At 48.2% G+C, this 26126-nt stretch overlaps 1 protein-coding gene across 2 annotated transcripts in view; it reads right to left on the reverse strand.

Moving 5' to 3' along the window:
* Positions 1–752: 752 nt before the first annotated feature.
* The window catches only part of ZNF462 (zinc finger protein 462), a 140660-nt gene continuing 115286 nt past the window's right edge, over positions 753–26126 (reverse strand). The window contains exons 10-13 of one of the 2 annotated variants that reach the window (XM_036261520.1): positions 22248–22471; positions 8621–8753; positions 2591–2714; positions 753–1478 (exon numbers count right to left, since the gene is read on the reverse strand). In XM_036261520.1, coding sequence (XP_036117413.1) covers positions 1271–1478; positions 2591–2714; positions 8621–8753; positions 22248–22471 — 689 coding nt within the window. In that variant the 3' untranslated portion in view covers positions 753–1270. The remainder of the gene's footprint in view (positions 1479–2590; positions 2715–8620; positions 8754–22247; positions 22472–26126) is intronic. The other variant, XM_036261521.1, reaches the window with a different exon arrangement.

The following is a 26126-nucleotide window of genomic DNA, read 5'->3' on the forward strand; positions in this document are numbered from 1 at the left end:
CAGCCCATCCTAACAGAAAGTATTTGTGTGAGACGGATAATGTGTTCATTTGACAAGCAACGAAAGGGTGAAGAGGACTTCCTCATCTGGCCCACAAGCTGCATAGCTGTGCCGAAAAGTTTGGTTCTTTAGTTAAATTAAAAAAAAAAAAAAGTTAACTTCTTTGTTATTTCCATGTTTAAAATAAAAAAAACAAAACAAAAACATTCCTATTCACACAAAAACTAATCTCCCTTGCCCCAAATGAAAACAGTAACAACATACACACACACACACGAAAAACAATTGATATGAAAAACTGAATTGTGCTGTGTTTGTAACACTCAAACTGATAGAAAATGAACATGTGGCAAATGAAACTCCACAGTCACCTTAAAAATTAGCTCGCATGAATCTACCAAATTCTAAATTATAGTTGTACACTAATAAACAGCTTACCTGGAATAAAGGATGACATTTCACAAACAGTTATCTAATAATTAAAGTCTGTTTCTTTTTTTTGTTTTGTTTTTTACTAAAATAATTAAAAAAATCACAGTATTTTAAGAAATAAAACCCACGTGGGGATTTTAAGCACAATGTGTGTTCCTTTCTTTAAAACTCTGTTTTTTTTTTTTCTCCATTCACCATCTGGCCCAGCAGTTCTCTCTACATTTAACCACGGCGACGACAGGTAGTACTGACAAATGCAGAGAATTCCCTTGGTTAAGTTTGAGGTACTAGGAAACAGGTGACTGTTTTATGCAAAGCAGTTTTTTTGTTTTCTGTTTTTGTATTTTTGTTGTTTTTTTGTTTTGTTTCGTTTTTTTTGTTTGTTTTTTTTTCCCAAAGCGGCTGCAGTTAGGTCTTGAAAAAGCTTAAGGTATTAAAACTAGAAAAACGCGCTGAAAGTTGTGCGTCAAAAAAGTTGTTCCCCTAAGAAGTCTTCCACGGCCACGGAGCTTCTGTTCCCACAGACTGTCCGAGACCACCCCGGAGCACGCCGCGCCTGGGAGGTGCTTCTATTCCGCGACAAACGAGACTTCCACGATGAAGATCCGGAAGGAAAGACGTAGTGATGGAAAAGGAGCCACATATTCCAACCATTTAAATAACTTTAATTTATATACTCACTCACACAGGTACCAGTGCTTTGAAAATAGATTGTTCAGTCCTAAAAAGCAGCTTTGTTCTGTCTTCTCTTTTCTGTCCCCCACTTGTCAGCCCAAGCTGGCCCGCCCACTTTTCATCACGGTTCAAGTAAGGGGTGACTCAGAACTTCACCCAACGCTTATTCCTTTTTGGCCTCTGCATTCTCCAGGAGAGATCTGTCAGCAGCTACTACACAGATGGCTACTGTCTCGCTCTTTAGGGGAAAGTCTAGCCCGATTGCCTCGTCATCTTCCTTTTCCTCTATAGAGGGCATCTGGATACTGTCCTGCACACTCTCTTTTAGGTGGATTTCTTCTCTGCTCACTGACTTGGTGTCATTCAGCGCCCTGAAAAACATGGATGGAAGAGGCAGGTGAGTACATATTTTCTCCTAATTAAACGAAAAAAAAAAGTCTCACATCCTTATTTCCCTGGTCCTAAGAAGGCCTCGGGGTTTCCTCGGAACAGATGCCAAGAAGGTAGGACTGGACTGTGAGCGACTTATCCTTGGTACGTGCTGTGCTTTGGTCAAGTTTGTCTGGTATTTGAACCTACAAAAATACCCATTGTTGTACTATGTTTTGATCACATCATGTGCTGTTTCCGGATGAATGTAACTGTTTTATGTTCCCTCCTCTGCTGGGAACAGTGTGAAGTTGTAAGTGGTAACAGCAAGCACTGCCTTATGCTCACACTCATCACGGGAGCCGGACTGGGAGAGTGGCTATGTTTATGAAGAGCAGCCTAGGTACTGAAGGTTTAATGGACAAGTCCTGAAACAAATCATAGACGTGAACAGAAGGCAAAAACCCGAGGATGCGCTGGGAAGCTAACTTAGAGTCTCTGAAGTTCAGATGCTTCAGGTTTCAGGGGCATTTTCTGCTAACAGGACCGAGGTTCCGTGCCTGGTGGACTGTGAGTGTCGCGTGCAGAGGACAGTTTCAGTTCAAGGGTCTTACAGGTGGTTTACAGGTATGCTCCCACCTACCTGGGAGGCAGGCAGAAGCTGGCTCTGTCCCCGACCGAGGCAGAGCACTGGGGCACCAAGAGGTGCGTGGGAATGTTCAAGGCCACTCAGGGAGTGAGTCATCAGAGGCAGGAACAGAAGCCAGATCTTTGACCCCGGTCCGCGCTCTATCAGAGAATGTCACGCTAATGAACGCTGAAGGGACACTGGCCGGAGAAAGCGCAAAACTCGTACGCGAGGGTTTGAGCGGGATTCGTCATTCGTATCGAAGATGGTTTTTCATGTGACTGGTGTCTGGGGGACCGTTTTAAAAACAAACAGAAAAGGAGAAACCTAGCTCCTGACTCTGTCTCTCCGCCCATGCCCGGAAATGTGACAGAGGGGTCTGGGTATCAGCAGGGGAACCAAAACACAACACAAACAAACAAAAAGAACCTGGCCTCCCTACCACCTCACACTCTGGCAAAGGCGTTCCGGGAGGGCTCCACTTACATGCCGTGTCTCAGCACGTGCCTTTCCCACTCAGAGCCCTGCGCAAACGCCCGTCCACAGAATTCACATGGAAAGCGCTTCTGAGTGTTAATGGCAGCCCCGCGGTCTGCAAATCCCATCAGATCTGGAAGGAGAAAGCGGAATCAGTGTTACCTGCGAGCTGTCAGGAGGTGGGAGACTTACGCAACACTTACAAGGAAACCTGCCCACCTTCCTTCCTTCCTTCCCCGGAGAAACCACTCTCTCTGCTCTTTGTCCTAGCGGCTTTGCACCTGGGGTGCTCCCGGAATGGCCTTCGACCACTGGTCCTGGTCCCCGGCCCCGGCGTGCCCATGCCTCACCTCTGCAGCTGCTTCTATCACCGACCACCTGCGTCATTCCAACAGCATTTTCTTCTGCCGAATCTCGCCCTCTGTGATGGTCTATCAGTGCCTCACCGTTTAGCACCTATTCATTTTCTATTTGACACAAGTTTGACTTTGCTCGATACAAAAAGAATACAGGTTCCCGAAAGCACTGGACCAGGTTACCCGCAGACCTCACAGTTTCAAGCCCTCCCGGGGAGAATTCCTGCCTGACTCACGACTTTCGGTCACCTGTCAGGGATGTCATAATCAACACCTCCGAGGGTGCTCCGAGCACTGAATGGGAAGGACAAGCAAGGAACCTTGCATGAGCGCGAATGCTGGACCACGGGAGGCCAGCATAAAAGAAAGCATGTCCTTGGCTGAGGAGGGAGCCTGGCCAGCTGCCCGGCATCTACTCCTCAGCCGGTGAAATCCAGGAATGTGGGGACATACAGACATTTTGGGTCAGGTGTGCTGTAGACATCAGACATTCACTGCCGTCGTCTTTGTGTCCTCCATGGTGCTGGGCACATGTTAGAGGTCCCATAAACGGGTTGGGTGGCTAATTGTTTACAGACCACTCCTCCTGGCACACTCAAAGATGGGCGTTTCTATGGCCTTTGTGGGATCCTGAGTCCCAAGCCCATATGTCTTCCATTATACCACAGCGGGTCATTTCCCGTGGGTCATAACCGCAGGACCCAGACTGTTCTGCAGCCACGCCGCAGAGAGAGGGCAGCAGACAGGGCAAGGCTGGCCATCCCCACAGACTGGCTCCCTCGCCACCTGCACGTACAAGACGCTACCCAAGATGCCTCCTGGTTTAAATATGCCAGCTAATAAAACCCGCAGGATGACGCTCACAGGATAGGTATCTCCGTGCTGCCTTAATCTTCAGCACAAAAAGCTACGTGAATGGGGCCAGTTTTAACAAAAGATGAAACATTTTCTCACAAATTAAGAAGATCACCACAGCAGCCATTAAAAATAATTGCACAGACTATCTTCCTTGATTCTTTTCATTGGAAATGAGACAGCACCATCTGCTCCACGCATTAATTTCTTAGCGGGGATTATCTTGGGCAAGAAATCAACAGAATGCCTTCCTGACTCCTCCCAACCGCATAATGAGAGGGGGTGGGGAGGGGCCTGCCGGGGTAATTTTGATTTCTTCATGCCTGGTTTCTTCCCTTTCAAATCCCCTCCGAGCTTTGTAGGCAGCACCTGCAGTGTGGCCAGCCGGGCCTCTCTACAGTTCTGGTGTCGGGAAAGGACGCCGGGAACGGGGTAACTACGAGGAGGTGAGCCCCCTGAACCGAGCGCCAACGAGGGGCATGCTCCTGGCACATGTGCGCCTGTACCCTCAGGAAACATGAAACCACTCATCTGTTCTTTCCAATGGCTCCTGCTGTTTCAGCCTCCGAGGAGGCGGCCAATCATTACCTGTCACACATCAAATAGCTCTCCATCGGGGAGCTGCCGAAGCACCTCCCACTCTCTGGGCTAGAAGACAGGCAGCCTGGCAAAAACACCCCCGGGCTATTGTGGCGGTTCTTCCTGCTGGCAGGGATCTACCTAGAGGGTGAAAAGCGGGTCCAGAGGAGGCGAGACAAAGGGGCTGTGCTTTCGAGGGCCAGGAGGAGACGGGAAGGTGTAGGCTTGTGATTTCCGTTAGCATTACTAGAAGTTCCTCCCGTAGATCCCCGACCCACTGAGAAAGACAAGCTTCTCCACCCCAATTCTTGTCCCTCCCCGAGGTTCAGGCCCACGCCTGTGAGGCTCCCTCCAGTGAGAGGCGCTCCGATCCGATGAAGGGGCGGCCGGCCGGGCAAGCAGAGGAGCTTCTGCCTGGTGCCCCACATCTGACGCCGCCTTTTCTGTGCTTTTACTTTGGAACAGTCACAGGGGAGGTCTCAAAGGGGTTCTTGCCTCTGCAATGCATATCACCACTAAAATCACATGTGCGCAGCTTTGAAGACTCAGAAGTCGAGGCTCCGGTGAGGAGTCCTGGACTTCGGCAGAGGCGGCAGGGCACAGAGCACAGGAAGCAGGAGGAGCCTCTTCTCTGCCAGAGGGACCCCTTTCCAGAGAACTCGGGGGCGGGGCAAGATGCTAAGGAATTCATCCAAGGACATACTGGAGGAGTAGTGAAAAAGGGGAAGGGAAACCATGCGTCTCAGACCACAGCCACTGACCATGGAGGAAGTGGATGAGCATGGCCCCTACTAATAAATGCTAATCAACCTCCATGGTGAAGGCGTTTCCTCTGTCCACTGATTGTTCAGGTTACCACGGGCAGGCTGGCAGTCCCTGCTGTTGTCTTAGCTGGGGGTTCAGGGGCCAGAGTGGACCCCCACTTGGCAAACCTGTGGTCACCTGCCACTGTGTCATGGTGGGGGTGGGAGAAGGTCAGGAAGAAAACAGGGAGAATCTCCGAGGGAGATGGCCACCAAATACTCCTCAGGCTGCACACTGACCAAGGAGGAAAAACAATGACATTTTGTAAAAATGTACTGTAAGGCCACAGAATTGACAGAATTCAGGGTCAAATTCCCTTCAAGGAACATGTCACTGTCCAAAGGGTTGTGGTGTAAGAGGGTTGTGGCGTAAGGGGGCTGAGGCGTAAGGGGGCTGTGGCGTAAGGGGGCTGTGGCGTAAGGGGGCTGAGGCGTAAGGGGGCTGTGGTAAAGGGTTGTGGCGTAAGAGGGCTGTGGCGTAAGAGGGTTGTGGCGTAAGGGGGCTGTGGCGTAAAGGGCTGTGGCGTAAGGGGGCTGTGGCGTAAGGGGGCTGTGGTAAAGGGTTGTGGCGTAAGAGGGCTGTGGCGTAAGAGGGTTGTGGCGTAAGGGGGCTGTGGCGTAAGAGGGCTGTGGCGTAAGAGGGCTGTGGCGTAAGGGGGCTGTGGCGTAAGGGGGATGAGGCGTAAGGGGGCTGAGGCGTAAGGGGGCTGTGGTAAAGGGTTGTGGCGTAAGAGGGCTGTGGCGTAAGAGGGTTGTGGCGTAAGAGGGTTGTGGCGTAAGGGGGCTGTGGCGTAAGGGGGCTGAGGCGTAAGGGGGCTGTGGCGTAAGGGGGCTGAGGCGTAAGGGGGCTGTGGCGTAAGGGGGCTGTGGTAAAGGGCTGTGGCGTAAGGGGGCTGTGGCGTAAGGGGGCTGTGGCGTAAGGGGGCTGTGGCGTAAGAGGGCTGTGGCGTAAGGGGGCTGTGGCGTAAGGGGGCTGTGGCGTAAGGGGGTTGTGGTAAAGGGGTTGTGGTGTAAGAGGGTTGTGGTGTAAGAGGGTTGTGGTGTAAGGGGGTTGTGGTGTAAGGGGGTTGTGGTAAAGGGCTGTGGCGTAAGGGGGTTGTGGTAAAGGGGTTGTGGTGTAAGGGGGCTGTGGCGTAAGGGGGCTGTGGCGTAAGGGGGCTGTGGCGTAAGGGGCTGGGCGTAAGGGGGCTGTGGCGTAAGGGGCTGTGGCGTAAGGGGGCTGTGGCGTAAGGGGGTTGTGGTAAAGGGGTTGTGGCGTAAGAGGGTTGTGGTGTAAGGGGGCTGTGGCGTAAGGGGGCTGTGGTGTAAGGGGGTGTGGTGTAAGAGGGTTGTGGCGTAAGGGGGCTGTGGCGTAAGAGGGCTGTGGCGTAAGGGGGCTGAGGCGTAAGGGGGCTGAGGCGTAAGGGGGCTGAGGCGTAAGGGGGCTGAGGCGTAAGGGGGCTGAGGCGTAAGGGGGCTGTGGCGTAAGGGGGCTGAGGCGTAAGGGGGCTGAGGCGTAAGGGGGCTGTGGTAAAGGGTTGTGGCGTAAGAGGGCTGTGGCGTAAGGGGGCTGTGGCGTAAGGGGGCTGAGGCGTAAGGGGGCTGTGGCGTAAGGGGGCTGTGGTAAAGGGCTGAGGCGTAAGGGGGCTGTGGCGTAAGAGGGCTGAGGCGTAAGGGGGCTGTGGTGTAAGGGGGTTGTGGTGTAAGGGGGCTGTGGTGTAAGGGGGCTGTGGAGTAAGGGGGCTGTGGTGTAAGGGGGCTGTGGAGTAAGGGGGCTGTGGAGTAAGGGGGTTGTGGAGTAAGAGGGTTGTGGTGTAAGGGGGTTGTGGAGTAAAGGGCTGTGGTGTAAGGGGGCTGTGGGTAAGGGGGTGTGTGGTAAGGGGGCGTAGGGGGCTGTGGAGTAAGGGGGCTGAGGCGTAAGGGGGCTGTGGTGTAAGGGGGTTGTGGTAAAGGGCTGTGGTGTAAGAGGGTTGTGGTAAAGGGCTGTGGTGTAAGGGGGTTGTGGTGTAAGGGGGTTGTGGTAAAGGGGTTGTGGTGTAAGAGGGTTGTGGTGTAAGAGGGCTGTGGTGTAAGAGGGCTGTGGTGTAAGGGGGTTGTGGTGTAAGGGGGTTGTGGTAAAGGGGCTGTGGTGTAAGAGGGCTGTGGTGTAAAAGGGCTGTGGTGTAAGGGGGCTGTGGTGTAAGGGGGCTGTGGTGTAAGGGGGCTGTGGTGTAAGTGGTTGTGGTGTAAGGGGGTTGTTGTGTAAGGGGGCTGTGGTGTAAAAGGGATCTTGCTTTGGAGCCAGAAGACTAAAGTCACCCTATAGTGTTTGTTTTGAACTTTGAATGAGTTCCTAAATTTTCTGGGCCTTTATTTCCCCATTTGTAAAACAACAATACCACCTTACATTGCAGAATTTTCATTTATTAGGTGTTTATAAATGATCATTTACTACTATGTTTCAGGATCTTGTTTATGTCTTCTGTGATATCTCATTCAAACTTTACACCACCCTAGGAGGTAGGTGATAATATTATTGATGAATGCAGGAGTTAAAATAATTTACCCAATTTCATATAGCCAGTAGCAGAACTGAGAGTCAAATCTAGGAAAGCCAGCTGCAGACCCCTCTCCATGGCATGAGATTGAAGAAAAGGTTTCCCGGGAACCAACAGGGCCTGACACACGACGGCGCTCAACAACGGCAGCTAGCGCCATCCCGCTCATCACTGCGGCACCTACAGCGCTTATTCCTCGTGCTTACATCCTCCGTGTGCTTTTGCTCAGTCCGCAGTGACCCAGTAACTTACTTCAACCCGCGTGCTCACAGGCACCACCTTGGGGTTTCCACAGTATCCTTTGTTGAACAGCTAGAGAACCAACTTCAGATCAGATAGATGGGTGTCTAGAACTACATACGCTTTTGTAAAACTTCATTTTGAAGATAATTATAGACTAAGAAGAAGTAGGAAAAACAGCATAAACATTCCATGAGACCTTGCCTTGTGTCCCCTGTAAACACACGACCCAGTGAAAGCTATTGGTTTAGTCAAAACCAGCAACAAGGTTTGGGGAGGGCCACGCCGAGGACACGGGCTCAGGATTCGTCCCGGCAGCCCCCACAGCCCCAGCGTACATAAGCGTTCCTCGGGGGTCCGTTTACATTCCCTGATGGCTCTGTAGTGTCTGCCAGTCCTTATTCTCTTCCAAAGACACCCGTTTTCTCGATGCACAACAAATCACTATATATTTTTAATAAACAAACTATAGCGAGAGAGAAAAAGGCCTGTTTTCCTTGGAGTTTCTAAAGCTGGTAACAATTTACAAGCCATGGCCCCTAACATGCTTCTTGAGTCCGTCTGTTCTGCTACTTAACTAAGAAGGATTGCGCCTTCCTTCTGTGATTCCCACAACAACCTCCGCCTCCCTGTCTCCCCGCGGACGTGCTGGCTGCCATCTGGGACGCGGAGGGCAGGGAGGAGACTAACCTCTGTCATCAGCCTTGCTGCTCATCTCGTCCTCCTTGTCCTCGTCCTCGCTGCTGCAGCTCTCCAGCTTGTCCTTCATCTGCTCCAGCTGATCCAAGTTCACCCGCCCGACCAGCTCAAAGTTCCGGCTCACCTGAAAGAGGCCCAAACACACGCTGGGAGGACGAACCACGGACCGCAGGGGGCTCACCCCGGGGCACAGACCTCTTCAGTGTCATTTTTCTGTGACTGTTTTGGAGCCAGGACGGACCACCACCAGTGCCCAAGCACACTGGGCCTTCCTTACCGAACTTCCCCAGGAATGCGAGCTACCATCAGCCAGAAAGCAAAAGTGTCACAGAGCTGGGGGAATAGAGGAGTGCCCAGTAAGCAGGTTTTGAGTTGAATTCAAAGAAGTAACTTGTGTGAGCTACCCATGTTTCAGATACTCCTGGAGGGGAAGAGGCTCTAAGTATCCTGAAAACCTCCCACTGAGATGCCACCGGTGGGGCGGGGGTTGCCCCGGCGCGGACCAGCGCCAACTACTCGCCTCCGAATCCAGGGCCAGCGGCAGCCGGTGTTGTTACCGCTGCGTCTCCACTGGGTTTGGAGCGGGCCACAGCCTGCTTATCAAGGTTGGGATTATCCGAGGAAAGTCTAGCTGAACAAACCCTAAGAAACCCTTTGAAAGTGTTCACTAGGGCTGATTTTGGTTTATGTAAAATGCGGATAGAATAATGTGGAAATCCAAACTTTCCTCAAAACGTCATCCCAGGGAGATAAACCGCATTAGAAAACTCTGTGATGATGTTCTGTTTGGGGTTCTCCTATCAACAGCGGCAGAGTTCACCTTCTTCCTGAATCTACTTTCAGAACCTCTTCAAGGCATGCATAGGATGAACAGGAAAGACAGGTGAGCCCAGGACAAGTCGGCAAAATGACTCCAGCCAACACACAGCGATGAGCTACCCTCCACTGCAGGTGCTGCAACCCCCCACTGGAGGGAGGGGGTGGGGCCCACAAAGGGACTGTGACCCGGTCTGGCCTCCAGAGGCCCACAGTGTAGTTGGGCAGGGAAGGCAGACACCAGTTGGATTCCAAGGCGGGTTTCCAGAGTGGAATAAGGAAACAGGAGAGGAGAGGGAGAAGTTACAAGACAGTTCCAACATTCTCTGGGACAGACTGGAACAAAGATGTGCTGAGCACCACCAAGTCCATGTGCCTGGCAGCTGGGAACAGCACCACCAACTGTGACGATGTGAGAGAGACACGGAGCACCAGGGCCAACACCGTCCTCCGAAAAGGCTTCCTGTCATCCCAGCCACATTACGGAAGAGGGAGCATTTAAAAAGAGGAAGAGCCCTGGCCGGTTTGGCTCAGCGGTCGAGTGTCGGCCTGTGGTCCAGAGAGACCCAGGTTCGGTTCCCCTTAGGGGTGCGTACCTCGTTTGCAGTTTGTCCCGGCCCTGGTTGGTTGTGCGGGTGGCAGCCACTCGATGTGTCCCTTTCACGTCAATGTTTCTCTCTCTTTCTCTCTCTCTCCCCCTCCCACTCTACCTAAACAAAAAATAGAAAATGTCCTCAGGTGAGGATAAAATAAATAAATAAAAAATAAAAAGAGGAAGAACACCCAGGGTAAAAGCTCTCTGGAAGCCAGAGAAGCAACACATCGACCTAACTGTAACAACGGAGTCCAGGAATGCAGTTACTTTTGTTGGTTTCCCACAGTGCAACCCGAGGGTGGACCTGACGTCTGGGTGGAACTCAGCGCCAAACACTAGGGGATGGCAAGTTCTCTTGCTTGTTAGAAAAAGTTGCAAAAGTTCATAAAGTGAGGAGGAGGAAGTCAGGTCAGAATCTTTCCCCTTCTTTCCTCCCCTCTGAGAGTTGACAGCAAGTCTCCAACGTGCTTTAGCTTGTAGCCCCCTCCTAGCCAGGGATTCACCCACAAGGCTCAGTCCCACAGACCTATAAGAACTTCTCCTAATTCACGTTCATAACGTTGAATAAGTGGGGTGGAGGCACAATGGGCAAGAGCTTTGAAGTCAGACAGACCAAAGTTCAAGTTTGGGGTTTGCCATTACTCAGACCCTGGGAAGTTATTCAACATAAATGTCCTCATTTCTAAAAGTGGGGGTCAGCACAGTGCCTGCAACACAATAGTTTCCCCAAATGCCATTTCCGTCCCCCTTCTGGGAACGTGGCCTTTTCCATTTCTGGCTTTTGGAAAGGCGTATGATAAGCACTGTAAATGCATATTTATGAAGTTATGTTTAGCCACAAAGTCTATATTTTAACCAAATAGCATTTATAACAAATATTTGAAGAAAAGTTTTCTGGGTTGCCCGTTTTTAAGGAAAAGGGAGGATTCCAATCTGCCTAACTTTGAAATACGTATGAAGAAACACCTTTTCGATGACCAGTACCTGCAAGGCAGCCTCTCTGGCCCCCTTCAGCCAGGGCACCTGGAGGTGTGTAGAAGGGGCATGAGACGTGGACCGACGCCAGGAAGCAAAAATAACGAAAGCAGGAATGGCCAAAAGGGAATCCCCACATTGTTTAATCCAGTGAGTTTCCGCTGAGTCGCTCACTCAGCCCACAAGGGCCTCCTGAGGGCCTGTGTGTGCCAGGCCCTGTACCAGGCTGCAGCGCCGGCTTCTCGGGGAGCTCCCGGGGAGAGAAGGCCTGGCACCAAACTAAACGCTTTTCCCTTCCCCTTCCCTGGACACTCTTAACATGTCTGGATTCTGCACAATTTTGAGAGTACAAGACATTGTCATGGTCCGACAGTCATCTGAGGTTGACCCAGGATTCCATTGTCCTGAAGATTTCTAAAAGGTTTGCTATGCAATTAAAAGATTTATAAGGAAAAACTAACATTTTTGCCATGTAATTAGAAGATTTTCAAAGGAGAACTCTTCGTCGTGTTGGGTTCTTCCTCTACTTTCAATCCCCAGATCAACAATCCAATATTAATCTTAATACAACAGGCTCCTTGCTGCATCTCTGGGCCCGGTCTCTGCCCTGGATCACTGCCATGTCTCCTCCCTCCCTCCTTGCTGGTTTCCAGCGCCGTCTGAGTGATCTTTAAAGAATTTAAATCTGTGCGTGGCAGTCTCTGCTTGCCCTGAGGATAAAATCCTCATTTCTTACTGAGATCTGCGGGGCTGGTGATCATCAGATCCCGGCCCCCCTTCTCCAGGCTGACACCCCTTGGCCCCCACCGCCCTGCCCTTACTGAGCCTCCTGGCACCTGACAGGCTCCTGGCTGTGCCTCGCCCTGTGCACGTGTCTCCTGTCTGGAATCTTCTCCAGCCTGCCTCCTTCGTGCGGCGACTTCTGTCTTCCAGCCGCGCTCCAAAGTCACAGGGGGCCCTCTCTAAACTCCTCCTTGATTAAATGTCCTTGCTCAGTGCTTCTACATCACCCTAAGCTCCCCTTTCGTGATTCACCCCACTCAGGGCTGTTTATGGCCGGGGCCCCCCACCCCAGCCCCGCCCCAACTGCAGACTCCAGGAGGCACCTCTGCACCGACTGGGCGGCAGCACGGTGTCCAGGTCAGGCGGGGGGTGCTTTCACCTCCTGGCTACTGGATGTCTGTGTTTTAACTTAATATATTTTTCTTTCCTATAAACACTCACATGGAAAGTAGAAAGAAAACTCACTTAAAATCCAACTACTTATACATCATAATAACTGTTAACAAGTTATTGTATTTCTGCACGCCTGTTTTCTATGCATAGATTACTTACATCGCTGCGATGTTATTAAGACAGAGGCGAGCGTACCCCGGTTTTCACGCCTGGCACGGCATCAATGCTCTGTGTCAGTGGCATTTTAAATCACTATATAATGTTTCATTAAGGGATACGTTATAGCTTACCGCTCCCATGTGAGCGTACCTTTGGCTAGTTCTGGCTTTGCGCTGTTATAAATGCAGTAATACACCTTATTGTACGTAATCCTTTCCCCGGGTTCCATTTTACAGGCTCCCCTGCAGATGTGACATGACAGGGTGACGATCAAAGAGTTGGGCTTTTATTTACTGAATCTCTAATGTATTTCTAAGTTGGCTACTGGAATGATCATACAAGTCACTTTCTGGACCTAGAGACTGGTGAGTATCTGACCAACTTTTTAATGGTACAGAGGACAAACTGAGGGAAAGTCACTTTTTACTCTGGATATGAGAAGTAATTACCATTTCCCCAGAAGGCCCACAACAGGAGAAGAAATGAGCAAAAGAAAGTTTTAAGATTTAGAACCTGGCTCCTTGAAGCCTTTTGAAGGCAAAAGAAGACACATGGCTTTGAAGGGCGGATTGTTCCAGTCCACAATCACTCAAACTGTAAAACTACGTGCAGGGCCTGGCCAGTGTGACTCAGCTGGTGGAAACGTCACCCCACACAGGGAAAGGTGGTGGGTTCAAATCCCGGTCAGGGCTCATAGTCAGGTTGTGGGTCTGATCCCCAGCTGAGGCACATACAGGAGGCAACCAACCAACCGATGTTTCTCTCTCACATTGATGTCTCTTTCTATCAATGAAAGGTATATATTCGGGTGAGGATTAAAAAAAAAAATGATATGCAGATCCTTTAATCCTGTGAAAGTTGTGAATGCCCCAAACCCTAAAGGCGCCTGTGAATGCCACTAACCCAGAGTCATGGTGAAGTCTGCTGTCCAACAGGATGTCAGATAAAGTGCCATTGACCAGCAAATGCTTTACCCTTCAAGTTAACCTTGAAGCGATGACCCTGCCAACTCCTCCATGCTCATGCTGATGTTCACGCTTCACAACTGCACCTGTGTCTCTGTGTGTTGGCTCTAACCGTCCAGCAGACTGTTTGGCCGCATCCCTAGCAGAGGAAAGAGTTTCTATGCTGGAGGCTTACATCCAAGGGAGAAGCAGCAGGTGGTTTACAAACACTTGCAAGTAAAACATTTTCATACTGTCCTCGGTTGGCAAGCCCAGTCTTACAGAAACACTGACAAAAACTTGCCTGTTAATGAAAAAACGCAACTGGACACACGTCTTCAGATGACCTAGCAGACATGACGTGGGGGACATGGGGTGAGGAAACACCCACCTAACACTCCAGAGTTTCCCTCCTACCGACGTGACCTCTGTACCTGCAGCAGGGGACACCCAGTCAGGACGAACACAGCCCCTAATATTCTACGGCCGTGGTAAGGAGAGAGGCCAAAGTGAACTTTGTATTTTCGGAGGAAGTGACACCAGAGAACAAGGAAAAATGGCCTCTCCCATCAGGAATGTCCGTCCCAGTGACAAGCTGAGGTGTCACACAGCGAAGACCTCAAAAGGCCACAGGACAGGCTGGCAGAGCTCTCGGGAGACCGCCTGGTAAGCACGTATTTCAGGCTTTCTGAACCCCAGTCCCCACCGCTACTCAACTGCTGCGATAAACATTGAAATTTACATTTTAAATAGTGTCACGTGTCACGAAGTACTACTCCTGCTTTTCTCCAGCCATTTAAACATGTCAGAACCATTCTTAGTTGGCAGACAGGTGGTGGGCCGGATTCGGTGCACGGGTCAGAGTTTGCGACCCCTGACCTACAGATCCGGTGGATTACCCAGCAGATCTCTGCTCATCCTTGGCAGTCAGGACAGGAACGTGGGGGACGGCCATGGGGGAGAGCTTTGCAAGGCAGTGGCGCTAGTTTCTTACAAGAAAATGGTCAAAGGTGCAGGTCAAAATCTTAAATTCTCAGATGAGAGCACTTCACTCAGAGCTCTTGTAAAAGCTTCTAGAAAGGATATTCAGCGGAGTATATTGAAGTTCTGTGGGGGAAGAGCTGGGCCACCCTGTTTGCTCTGTTCTGTCCTGCCCTTCTGTTTTACAGACACCTTTACCACGCACTTAACATGCTGGGCTGTGATTCTTTATTTAGCTTGACGTGCTCAGTGTCGAGTGTAAGGTCAGCCATGCAGCGGACACGCCATAAACGTTATTTCAATTCACCAGTAGCATAAAAACTCACAGCGGATGATAAAATATAACGAAATCCATAATACTGCCTTAAGATGTACATCCCATGATAGAAACTTGTTTGCTAATAATGTAAGAATAGACTTGGACATTTTCTGAAAGATTTTGATTCCTACCAAATATCTGTCACGTGCTAAAAATTAAGCCAGTAATTCTTCTATGTATCCTTTAACTCTCGTAACCATTCCATGAGATATGTGTCATCTTCTATATTTGTAGATAAGGAAACCGGAACACAAAACAAGTAAGTATTAAGCCAGGGTCAGAACTCACATCTTCAGGTGATGTAGTTCCTGCTCCCCCCATTATAAGGCAGATCACCTATAGAAATGTAACATCATTTACCAAATAGTAAACATCACCTATGGCATTGGCTACATACAGGGAAGAAAAAGCATAGTGCCAAAAACGCTCTGTTGTAAAACTGGATGGGTTAGAGAAGTAGAACCTTTGAGGATGTTTTCTTCAGAAGAAAACACTTTCTAAGAACAGTAAGACTAACAAGATGGCGATGTACCCAGAAGGGGATGGAGCAGAGTCACCAAGAAGGGCAACTACTTTCTTTTCCAATCACTGGGGCAGAATCAGAAGTCACGTTTTTCTGCCAGGTCTGTCTTAGCAAAACAGACACCACCGACTTATCTGGAGAATCTCAGCATCACTCTGGTCACAAGCTCTCCAGACAGCCAAGCAGGGGGATCATTAAGAAAGTCAGAGACTCTGCTGGTGGCCCACCGAGCCGTGGCCAGTCTCCTGGACTGGATGTCACAGGCAACGGTGCTGATGGGAACAGACAGGACGCGTAAAATGTCCTACTTTAAGAGTGATTTCATGTATTGGTTTATTCAACAAACTGCTGCTGGAGCCTTTATTGTATGCAGGGCGCTAGATCTGATTTTGGAAGGAAAGAGGGGTAAATAATGTAGTTACCAATCTAAGAACAGTGCATCCAACAGCAAGACAGGGACTCACTACGAGTCGAGTGCAGAGGAAAAAGCAAGTCCTGCGGGTGCCTGGAAGCAGGAACAACGACTTCTGACGGGAGAGTGTAGTGGGTGGTTTCAAAGGTTACAGGCTCGAGTGCCTTCAAACGTCTCCCTGAGGGACAGCAGCTCAGGGCCCTGCCAGGCAGGTCCCTCTGAAAGACGGGCACACCTCTTGCTCATCTACTTCGGATTTCTGTCTTCCAAAATACATGAAGAAACGGGTCTATGGTTGATAAATCAAGAAGCAAGACTAACATGAGGGAAAACAGAGCTGAACGGACATCATCCTCTAGAGGAAACGTCAGCTTGCGGAAATCTTTGGGGTTGATAAGGCTAAAGCTGCTAGTAATACTAATAATAAAAAAAAAAGGGGGGCCAAACGTGTGTTTATGATCTGGTGTGGGGGCAGGGTCTCTTTTGTTTTGTTTCTTCTCATTTCCTTTGCTGGAAACAAAATGCTCTCTGTGACTGTTTTTGCCACTGTGGATTTCTCTGGTCCAGAAAGCCGAACAATTTTATTGGAATAACTAAAATGTTGGTGATTCCTCCTGGGCTTAATGTTCTGCTGCTTTCCCCAAACTGGCGAAAAGAAAGAGAGATGAGTTCCTCAGAGTTCAGCCGCCTGAGGCTCCATTTGTATAAAAAAATTAAAAACATTTCAAAGTAAATTAAATTAGTGAATGTGTATTGCCTGAATAGACTATCCTTCTAAATTTAATATACTGAACATGACAATTTTACGAGCAAACTAAGTTAGAGATAATATATTTTTATGTTCCTTAAACTAGCAAAGAGACTTCAGAACCATAAAGAACACTAACAAGGTATTGAATATAGTTAAACTTTCTTTAAAAAATGTGTTCCTTTTCTAATGTAAGCGCAAGATGCTGGTTTTTTTTTTTCCCTCATGACTTCAAGGTTCCTAGAAATGTTGTCTTAACTTTCACCAGCATTGCTAATAAATGGCACTATGTTTGTATGATTTTGTTGTGCATGTGTGTGTGTGCGTGCGTGCGTGCGTGTTGGGGGGGAGTAGGCGGGAGAATGGAGAAACTGAAATAATAGTCTGTCTTTTAGAAAATCTAGTGAGATAAAAACAATGACAGGAAGTTGCTCTGGCCGGTGTGGGTCAATGGTTAAAGCGCCGGCCCCAGCACTGAAGGGTCTCAGGTTCAATTCCCAGTCAAGGACATGTACCTGGGTTGCAGGTTTGATCCCTGGCCCTGGAGGCAACCAATTGATGTGTTTCTCTCACATCAGTGTTTCTCTCTACCTCTCTCCCTTCCACTCTCTCTAAAAAGCAATGGAAAAAAATGTCCTCAGGTGAGGATTAACAACAATAACAAAATATCACAGAAAGTAGAAGGATGAAAAAATAAATTTAAAGAAACTATACTGTTTACTTAATTTTTTTTTCTTTATTGCTTTTTTTAGAGAGGAAGGAAGAAAGAGGTAGAAACATCAATGAGAGAGAACATCGATTGGCCGCCTCCTGCATGCCCCCCACTGGGGACTGGGCCCACGACCTGGGCGTGTGCCCTGACCGGGAATGGAACCGGCGACCTCTTGGTGCGTGGGTCAACGCTCAGCCACTGAGCCACACCAGCCAGGCTGCACTGTTTACTTTGGATTCCAAGACATCACCAGTGCTCCTTGTCCACTAGCACAAGGATGAAGGTCTCGGAAGACAAGATTCTATGTCACCTGAAAAAGGAGAGTGCTGAGTGTCATGCCTTTTCTACTTGACCTTGGCTTCTGAGGATAAACATGGCAGCATAAATCCAGCACACGTGAGAACTGGGTTCTTAAAAGGAACGCTGTGTTTGACGTCCAGGACCCTTCCTGCTGTTACCAGTGTTTGGTCCCGTGACCAGCACAGTCTTGACATATTTGGAGACATTCCTGAGGTTTATAAGCTTTGCAGGCAGCATTGGGAACTCCAGCTTTCAATGTCTGGTTCCATTTGATCAAACCCTTTGACGGAAAATGCATACTACAATGTCTTTTAGTTTCTTTTATAGATTCTTTCCATCACACAAAATCACCTAAAGCTATTTGTGGAGAATGTAATGAGCCAATGCATTCAAAATAAAGTCTTAACTGGGGGGAAAAAAGTAAACCTTAGCTTAGAACCTATCGCTAAGTCTATTATTACTGCACCGTCTATTTTGGGGGGTTTACACATTAATATGGATCTTTGGGCATCTTGCAATCTGTCTCAGGATCAACTTCACAAAAGACTGAAGGAAATTAACAATAATTGAGGGTCTATTATGTGTTCAGCCCTGGGAAACATGCCTCTTTTAGGTATTGAGGTCTTCTTTCCTTTCTATAAAATTCATCTATTTTTGTTTTTAAAAAATTCATTTATTTTAAATGAACAGTGTTCAATGAGTTTTAATAAGTTTGTGCAATCTAGCTTAGAACCCTTGTCACTGAGGTTCCTTCACACCCTCCGCAGTTAATCCCTGCTCCCCATCCCCAGCCCCAGCCTACCTCTGATCTGCTTCATCATCACAGCTATGCCCTTTCTAGGAATCTCACATAAATGGAATCCTACAATCTGTAGTCTTTTGTGTCTGGCTTCTGTCCACTGAACATGATGTTTTAAACATTCACTCATGTTGTTGTATGTATCACGCGCTCATTTCTTTTTACTGATGATCAGTGTAACTCCACCGTATGGATATATAAAACACATTTTGTTTATCGGTCAACTTTACATGGGAGGAGACTTGCTGGATCAGATGGTAAGTGTATGTTTAACTTTTAAACACATGACCAAAATGCTCCAAAGTGGATACGCCACTCTCTACTCCACCCAGCAGCGTGAGAATACTTTATCATTTGAGGAGGCATGAGTCAAGTGTCCATTCAGATTTTTTTATCATTTCAATTGAATTGTTTATTTTTTGATGACTGAGTTGTAAAGGTTCTTTATATTTTTTCAAGTCCTTTGTTAGGTAATTACTTTGCAACTATTCCCTTCCCATCTGTTGCTTGCCTTTTCATTTTCTAAATGATGTCTTCTGAAGAGCAAAAATTGAATTCTGATGACATCTAATTCATTGACTTTTTTCTTCTACTGTCCATAGGTTTTGTATGGTATCTAAGGAAAGGGTCCCTAACCCAAGGGAAATTTTCTACTATTTTCCCACAACTTTTCTACTTGTAGCTCATTCTTTGAGGTTTACGATCCACTTTGATTTCATTTTTGTGTTGGGAGTGATGGTAAGGGTCAATGATCGTTATTTTGCATATGGAAGTTCAACTGTTTCAGCACTACTTGTTGAAAAACGATCCTTTCCTTATTACCTGTGATGCAAATCAACTGACCACATTTCTGAAGCTTTGTTTCCAGACCTTTTCTTCTGCACACTGATGCCTGTGGCATCCATCCTTATGCCAACACCACACGCTGGTGATTACTGTAGCTGCACAGCAAGTTTTGAGATCAGAAAGAGTGAGTCCTCCAATTCTGTTCTTTTTCCACAATGGTCAGGCTATTCCAGGTCCTTCGCATTTCCATGTACATTTTATTATTAGTTTGCTAATTTCTACCAAAGGACAAAGCCTACAGAGATTTTGACAGAGATTACACTGAATATGTAAGATCAATTTGGGAAGAATTACCAATACTGAGTCTAATCCATGAGTATGGTACATACTGCGCTAACTTAGTTCTTTTATTTCTCAACAATATTTTGTAGTTTTCAGTGTACAGCTTTCACAACTCTTATGTTAAAATTTATCCTTAAGTATTTAATTCTTTTTGATGTATAATAAATAAAACCGATCTGTTTAAAATTCCATTTTCAGGTTGTTCATCATTAGCATATAGAGATATCATTGATCTTTGTGTACTGATTTTGTATCTTGCAACTCTGCTACACTCACTAATATTCTAGTAACATTTTTAGTAGCTCCTTTAGGATTTTTCTGCCTACAAAGATCCCATTGTCTGTGAACAAAAATCATTTTATTTTTCTTTCCAATTCTTAAGCCTTTAGTTTCTTGTTCTTGTCTCATGGTCCCTGACTTTTGCATTTGAATTATTAGCAAACTTCTCTTCAGTACATCCCACACTGAGACTCCTACACCCCTTTCATGAACGCTGGAATCCGATTTTTGTATATCCTTCACTCTGATGAATGATCATTTCTAATTGTGCACGTCACCGTCGATCAAAAATTCAGTTTCAGCAGCACTACTATCTTTGTTTATAAAATAGTGTTTGGACAATTATTTCAAAAATGTGAACTGCATTTTGCACTCATCAGTTAGAAGAGAAGGAATAAAAACGGGAAAAAGATCGTGCTGCCATCAGTAACAAGCATGAGTCTCATAAACTAAATAGCAGCCAAGACAAAGACGAAAACCATTAGCTGTGTGAAAGCGGCAGTTCTGTAGTCTCAATTAAGTGCTCACTGGACTTAATAAGCTGGTCAACCACGAGAAAGAATAAAACTAAAGAACACAACTTGGTAAAGTAAAAACATAACATCAAAGACGTGTCTGAACTGCAGAGCAGAATTGGTGATTTTTGTCATACATTTTAGGTTTCCAGGAACATAACTGCCTTTCTGATAGGTGCAACTGCTGTTCCGCTTGACCACAAATCAATTCACAAACAGACTGAAGAACACAGTGGATCTCAAAATGTGGGAAGTACCAGGACTTCATTTAATCTTACAGAACTTCTGAGAAAGGTGTAACGATTCACATTTGGAAATCAGAAAACAGACACAGAAACTGAAGTGACTTGCTCAAGTTGTAGAGTCAATAGTGGAGACACGGTTCAAACTCAGATCTGTTTGGCTCCCAAAACTCTAAACTGGGTCCCTGGTTTCCTGAGCAACCCAGCTCCCTGATGCAGATCCCCAAGCCCGGGACCTGCATGCCTGCTCAGGAAGCCTCTTGCTCCACATCTGCATGGCTTCTGACCTCTGGGTTTCCCATGACCCACAGGCTACCCTGCAACAACTAGGGAAGAATGTATCTCCCCAGTGTGCTCTGTCCCAAAAATACCAGCCCGAAGATTTGAATACGACGATAAATAAAAAGATCTGAGGAGGTTACATAAATAAGATACATGCACATAAATTTGAGAGCTTGGTTTGAAATCAGTGAGTGATTTTCCTTTGAGGTCAGGGGCAGAAATGCTCAGGAAGTCGGAATAAGAAAGATTAGTGAAGTTTTTAAGTGAGGTAATTCAGGCTTTTCTTCTCTGCTTTCATTTTTGGGCAGATGCATTAGAAAGTGAATGCAGAGAAGTTACTCTAAGATCCTTAAATTGTGGATGGATCTTAAATTGTGGTGATCAAGTTCAACCTTCTCTTTCAACACCCCACCAGAAAAATGCTAAACCTTAGGTGCAGATGACTCAAACCAAAATCTTTATTATCACGTGGATTTGCAAGGCCAGGAAAGAGGGCCCAGCCTGAGTTTCCACAGTGAGGACACAGAGCAAAGAAAAAGGAGACATCAGAACTGCTTCTCATTGTGGATTTCTTGGTTCATTAGAAAGCCTTTCAAAAGGCTCTTTCTGTGAAACACAGAGAAATCATAGCGCCCCCTACACTTGGCAATACACAAAGCCAGAAACAATTGCCTCCGCCCGATGTAACAGAAATAAGCCCTATGAGAAACGAGGAAGCTGTCCTGCATAATCTTACCCTCTGATCAGCAGCCCTTTTGAACAAGATTTCCCCCCACAAACCTTTTCTTTTACTTCCTGTATGAATCTGGCCATCAATCCCACTCCCCAAATAACACGCGTATGTACAGTCCATCTAGCATTTAGATGTGCGCAGCGATGCCATGGAAAAGCTTCATAGTTGGCACAATATTAGAAACGGCCTACACCACTGAGGGACATGGTGGCGTGGCCCCCAGGCAGAACAGAAGCCGGAAACTCTGGGTCCACAGCCTCTCGCCTGTTTGCAAATAAAGTTTTTTGTTTGTTTGTTTGTTTTTTATCCTCCACCCGCACAACCCAACCAGGGCCGGGGACAAACTGCAACCGAGGTACACGCCCTTAGCAGGAACTGAACCTGGGTCTCTCTGGACCACAGGCCGACGCTCTAACCGCTGAGCCAAACTGGCCAGGGCAACAAATAAAGTTTTATTAGAACACAACCACGCCCATTCATTTATGTCTTGTCTATGGCGACTTTCTTGCTACAAGGAAAGAGTAGCTACCATGGCCACTGGGACTGGTCCACAAAGTCTAAAACAACTACTATCTGGCCCTTTACAGAAAAGGTTGGTCAACCCTGGGATAACATGTTTAAATAATATGGAAAAATACCCTTGCTAAAATGTTAAGTAAAAACTGGGACATATACTATGTCATGTATAGTATCGTCACAACTATGTAAATCAAAGGAGAGTGGGCATAAAAGAGACCTGAACTATTAAGCAGTTGGTTCAATCTGGGTGGTAGTGTTATGGGTGATTTTTCTTCTCCCCATCTATATATTCCAATTTTCTAAAATGACCTTTCTGTTATAATAGAAAAAAACGGAACCTCGTTTTAAACGTTATTTTAGTTCATGTCTGTCTTGCTCATAGTGGGTGTGACTACATTCAGCTGCCCCGCCCTGGCCACAGGTGTGCTGAGGGCGGGAGGCGGGGAGTCCCCGGCAAGTACCTTATGTTCGTCCCGAAGGTGGCTGTCCAGCTCCTCCGTGTGCTTGGTCTCATAGTAGCAGAGTTGGCATTTGTAAGGTTTCAGCTCATTGTGCTTTTCTATGTGCTGCTGAAGGCTCTCGTCACTGGAGCAGGTGAAGGTACACTTATCACAGCGGAAAACGACTCCCTGCAAGTATTTTGACAGTTTGGAACGGCACACTTCAATGGGGACAACGCGCTCTTCTGTGGAGACAAATTGAATGGAAAGATGGGAGTTTTTACTGACGGTAAGCAGATGTTCTTCCTTTGGAATATAAGAAGAAACTCACCCATTCAATGTTGCTGCTACTTATGATTCTGGGTCCGTGACTGCACACACAGACAACACCCTCCCCGCCACCCTGCGAAATCACATATTCCTGGATACAAGCAGGTGTTTTTATGACCAAAAGCTCTTTGTGTACTTAATACCCAGAAGGACCTATAAATAGGGGTGGGCGGGCTGAAAGGAGCTAGGTAATTCCTGAATGGAGGTGACCCAGGAGGGGCGAGGAACAGGAAGTGGCGGCCATTTCTGCCAACAGTAATGATTATCCACAGCAACCATTCCTCCTTCCCTGCCAAGCGTATTCAGGTGGACGTACAGATGTCTTTAGGGGCAAGAGACTGACATTCCCCCAGCACCTGGGGCCGCCACTGTGTGTCTTCCTAGCAACTCGATGAGGCTGGAGTCGTTCCCACTTTTTACAAATCAGCAAAGCGAGGAACAGAGCTCTAAGTAATTCTTCAAAACTCATAGACATTGACACTGGCCAGGATGAAACCTGTGTCCCTCATCTGTCCAACTGCAAATCCATGATGTCCCATCATTTCCAAAACCATCCCTGTCCCCCTTCCAAGACGTTCTCAAGGAGACAGTTTTCCTTTCCCTGAAACCAAGGGAATCTCTAGTCTAACATCAAATCTGAACACAGACCCCTGTACCCTTTCGTTCACTGAACGCCAGCGCGAACCGTGAGGCGCTCACACACGAGAAGGCGCAGGCCGCGCTCGGGGCGATGGAGGTGGTGGGGGAGATGTGGGGGATTTGGGTCTTTTCCATCCCTAATCTGACTGTCACAAGGGAAAAGTAATACAAGAAGGAGGATGTGGGTGCTTTCCCCGTTCACATCCCAAATGCTGGAGGGCTGGAAACGCGTTTGTGCCTGTTTACGGGCACTCTCCGCCCTTGTGTTTAACTGCTCAAATTAAATTTCACACCAGTGTGCCCAGAGCATCGGCGCACGCGCCAGACACCCATAACTGGATAAAATTAAAATCTGTGCTATTTATACAAGGATCAAACATAGCGTGTGTGTTCACGCTGTCTGGATTTCAGGACTGTCTGTACGTTTACAAATGGACGCGTGCAATGTATACTTATATTATTGAGAAACAGCAATGTATTATTAAGTCAAGAGAGCGCCGTGTATTCTCGGAGTCACCAAGCAGCGAGGTTTCCCGAACATCGGTAGTTTGTGCGGGGGGGGGGGGGGGGGGGGGGGGCCTGGTCGACACAGGGCAAGCCCTCCATTTGCTGTCGGCCTGTGTCGGGCCCTGGGGAATTCCCCCACCCAGTGCTGCGCCTCAGTCTCAGCTGTCACACTCTCACCGCCTCGGGAGTCCGTGAATGCAGCGATTAATTGGCCAGCAAAAAAGCTGGGCAGAGGGAGCGTGGAAGGTGGTGTCTGCAACCTACTCCCTGGAGCGCTAATGCATATGTTATTTTCCCTATACAAAGAGTCGGTCGCTTATTTAGAAATATAAATATTTTTAAACCGAAGGATAGCAGACAGCGAAGAAACACATGATTATAATGTAATCCACACATTTTCTTAGAATAGCAAATGTTTAACAGTCTTCCAACCATTCCGTTCCGCGGTGTGGTGTGCAGGGAGAGAAAACGCTTTGGCGTAAATCAGTGAGCCTGAAGCGAGCCCGCCCTGCCACGCTCTGCTCTTCTAACCCACGTTGGGGCCGAACAATCCCTCGTTGCAGGGGCTGTCCTGTGCGTCGTAGGATGTCTCTCAGCGTCCCCGGCCTCGACTCACCAGATGCCAGTGGCACCCCCTCCTTCCCAGTCGTGACAACCAAAAATGCCTGCAGACAAACGCTCCCCAAGGAGGCAAGACTGACTCTGGTCGAGAACCCCTGCTTCATGCACTGGGCCAAGCAAGAACCCCAGCTGCCCTGGGTAAGACACGTGGGGCCATGAGCCACGAGCAAGCTGGTGCCCCCAGCAAGAGACGGGGTACAGGCTGAGCCAGGGGGCCCAGCACACCGAGGGTATGCGTATGGGAAGTGTGGACATGAACTTTCCAGCAACTTCCTGGAGACTGCATCCCCCTGCTCGCTCCACGTTGGTTCCTCACTTGTATTTTGTCATTTCTTCCCCTTTCTTCTTTGGCTCTGGCCGTGCCGGGTGCCGGGTCTGTCAGCCTCAGTGGACAGTTATATTTTCCATGTAACAATGTCTCCAACACCTCGAAGACAGTCTCTTAAGCACCCTCCAATACCCCCCCCCATAAAGAATCGGTTCTTTCAAACTTGTTTTTTTATAGGTCTCCTTTTCAATGTCTCTACCACTCTGGTTCATTTTCTTTGCAGTTTCTAATTTCACTGTGTGTCTCAGTGAATTTTATGCCGTCCTGGGCGCCCAGAATAAGGCTGTGGAGTTGAAGGAACAGTAATTAACGTGAACGGCCCCGACGATTTATTAAGTGCTCACAAGGTGTTGAGCACGGTGAGGTGCTCAACCCTCACAGCTACTTTGTATTCTCCTAACACTCTGCAAAGTCAGTTTTAGAATCTTGGGTTTACCGACACCGAGACTGAGAACTGATCCGTTCAGCTCCTTCCGCATGTCCTCTGGGTCGGCACAAAGCTGTGACCTGGGAGGCTGGGCCTCCTGACCTGGGCCAGCGCCCTCCTCCTTCACCCCAAAAAGAGCAGGGGATTCCTGGTTGTTTAAAAAGGCAAAAGCTACCGATGTCCGAGGCAACCACCCCGCCTGAACCTCTCCCAGACGTCTGGGCTGACACAACTGAACTTCGCGGCTCACTTGCTCTGAAAGGTCGGACTTCCCATTTCTAAATGAAGACCTAACCAACATCCCAAGTCTCTTCATTAAGGGGATTTTCACTAACATTAACTTTAGAAAAAGGTTCACTTTTTTCTTTCTAAAAACACAGCTACCAGGACCAAGATAAAAAAAAAATTAATAAAATAAAAAACAGGACCGATTCTGCGAGGCGGGCAAGTGGCCGAGCGCCTTCCTGAATGAGGTTATTCATGGCTGAGGCGAGCGGAGGGCGCAGAGCTGGAGACTGGACCCCCTCCAGGTGTGGAAGGAGCCCGGGCGCCTGCAGACACTGAGCGCGCGGGGCTTTTTCCTACGGGGGCCACGACAACGTGGGTCTTTCTTGACTTCACACCTCTCAAAATTACCTTGGGTGAGGAATCGGGGCCTGAATCACACTCATTGTGACTCAGCTTCCAGCGCTGGCTGCAAAAATATTATGACTTCAGCAGTCCGGCTACAAGATAGATCGTGGCTCGCATCTCCTATTGGAAAGATGCTGGGTGCTGCGGCCGGGCGGGACCGAGGGGCCGGGCCTCAGAGCGACGCCACGCCCAACGGAGCGCGTGGGGCCTGGGGGCCACGGGCCGGAGGAGCACGTGTGGTCAAGCTCCCGTGGCGCTCTGTGGGAAGGGCTGCAGAACTGCAGCTACAGAGCGGGGTCGCTTCTGCTCAAAACAGCGAAAACCACATCCCTGCGGAGTCCAGCATCGCCGAGTAAAAATTCTTCCTGAGTGACAGACCACAACACGCATGGGTTTCCTCCCACACCGTGCCAAA

This window comes from Molossus molossus, unplaced genomic scaffold, assembly GCF_014108415.1.
Source record: "Molossus molossus isolate mMolMol1 unplaced genomic scaffold, mMolMol1.p scaffold_m16_p_14, whole genome shotgun sequence".
In the NCBI taxonomy this organism is placed as follows: Eukaryota; Metazoa; Chordata; class Mammalia; order Chiroptera; family Molossidae; genus Molossus; species Molossus molossus.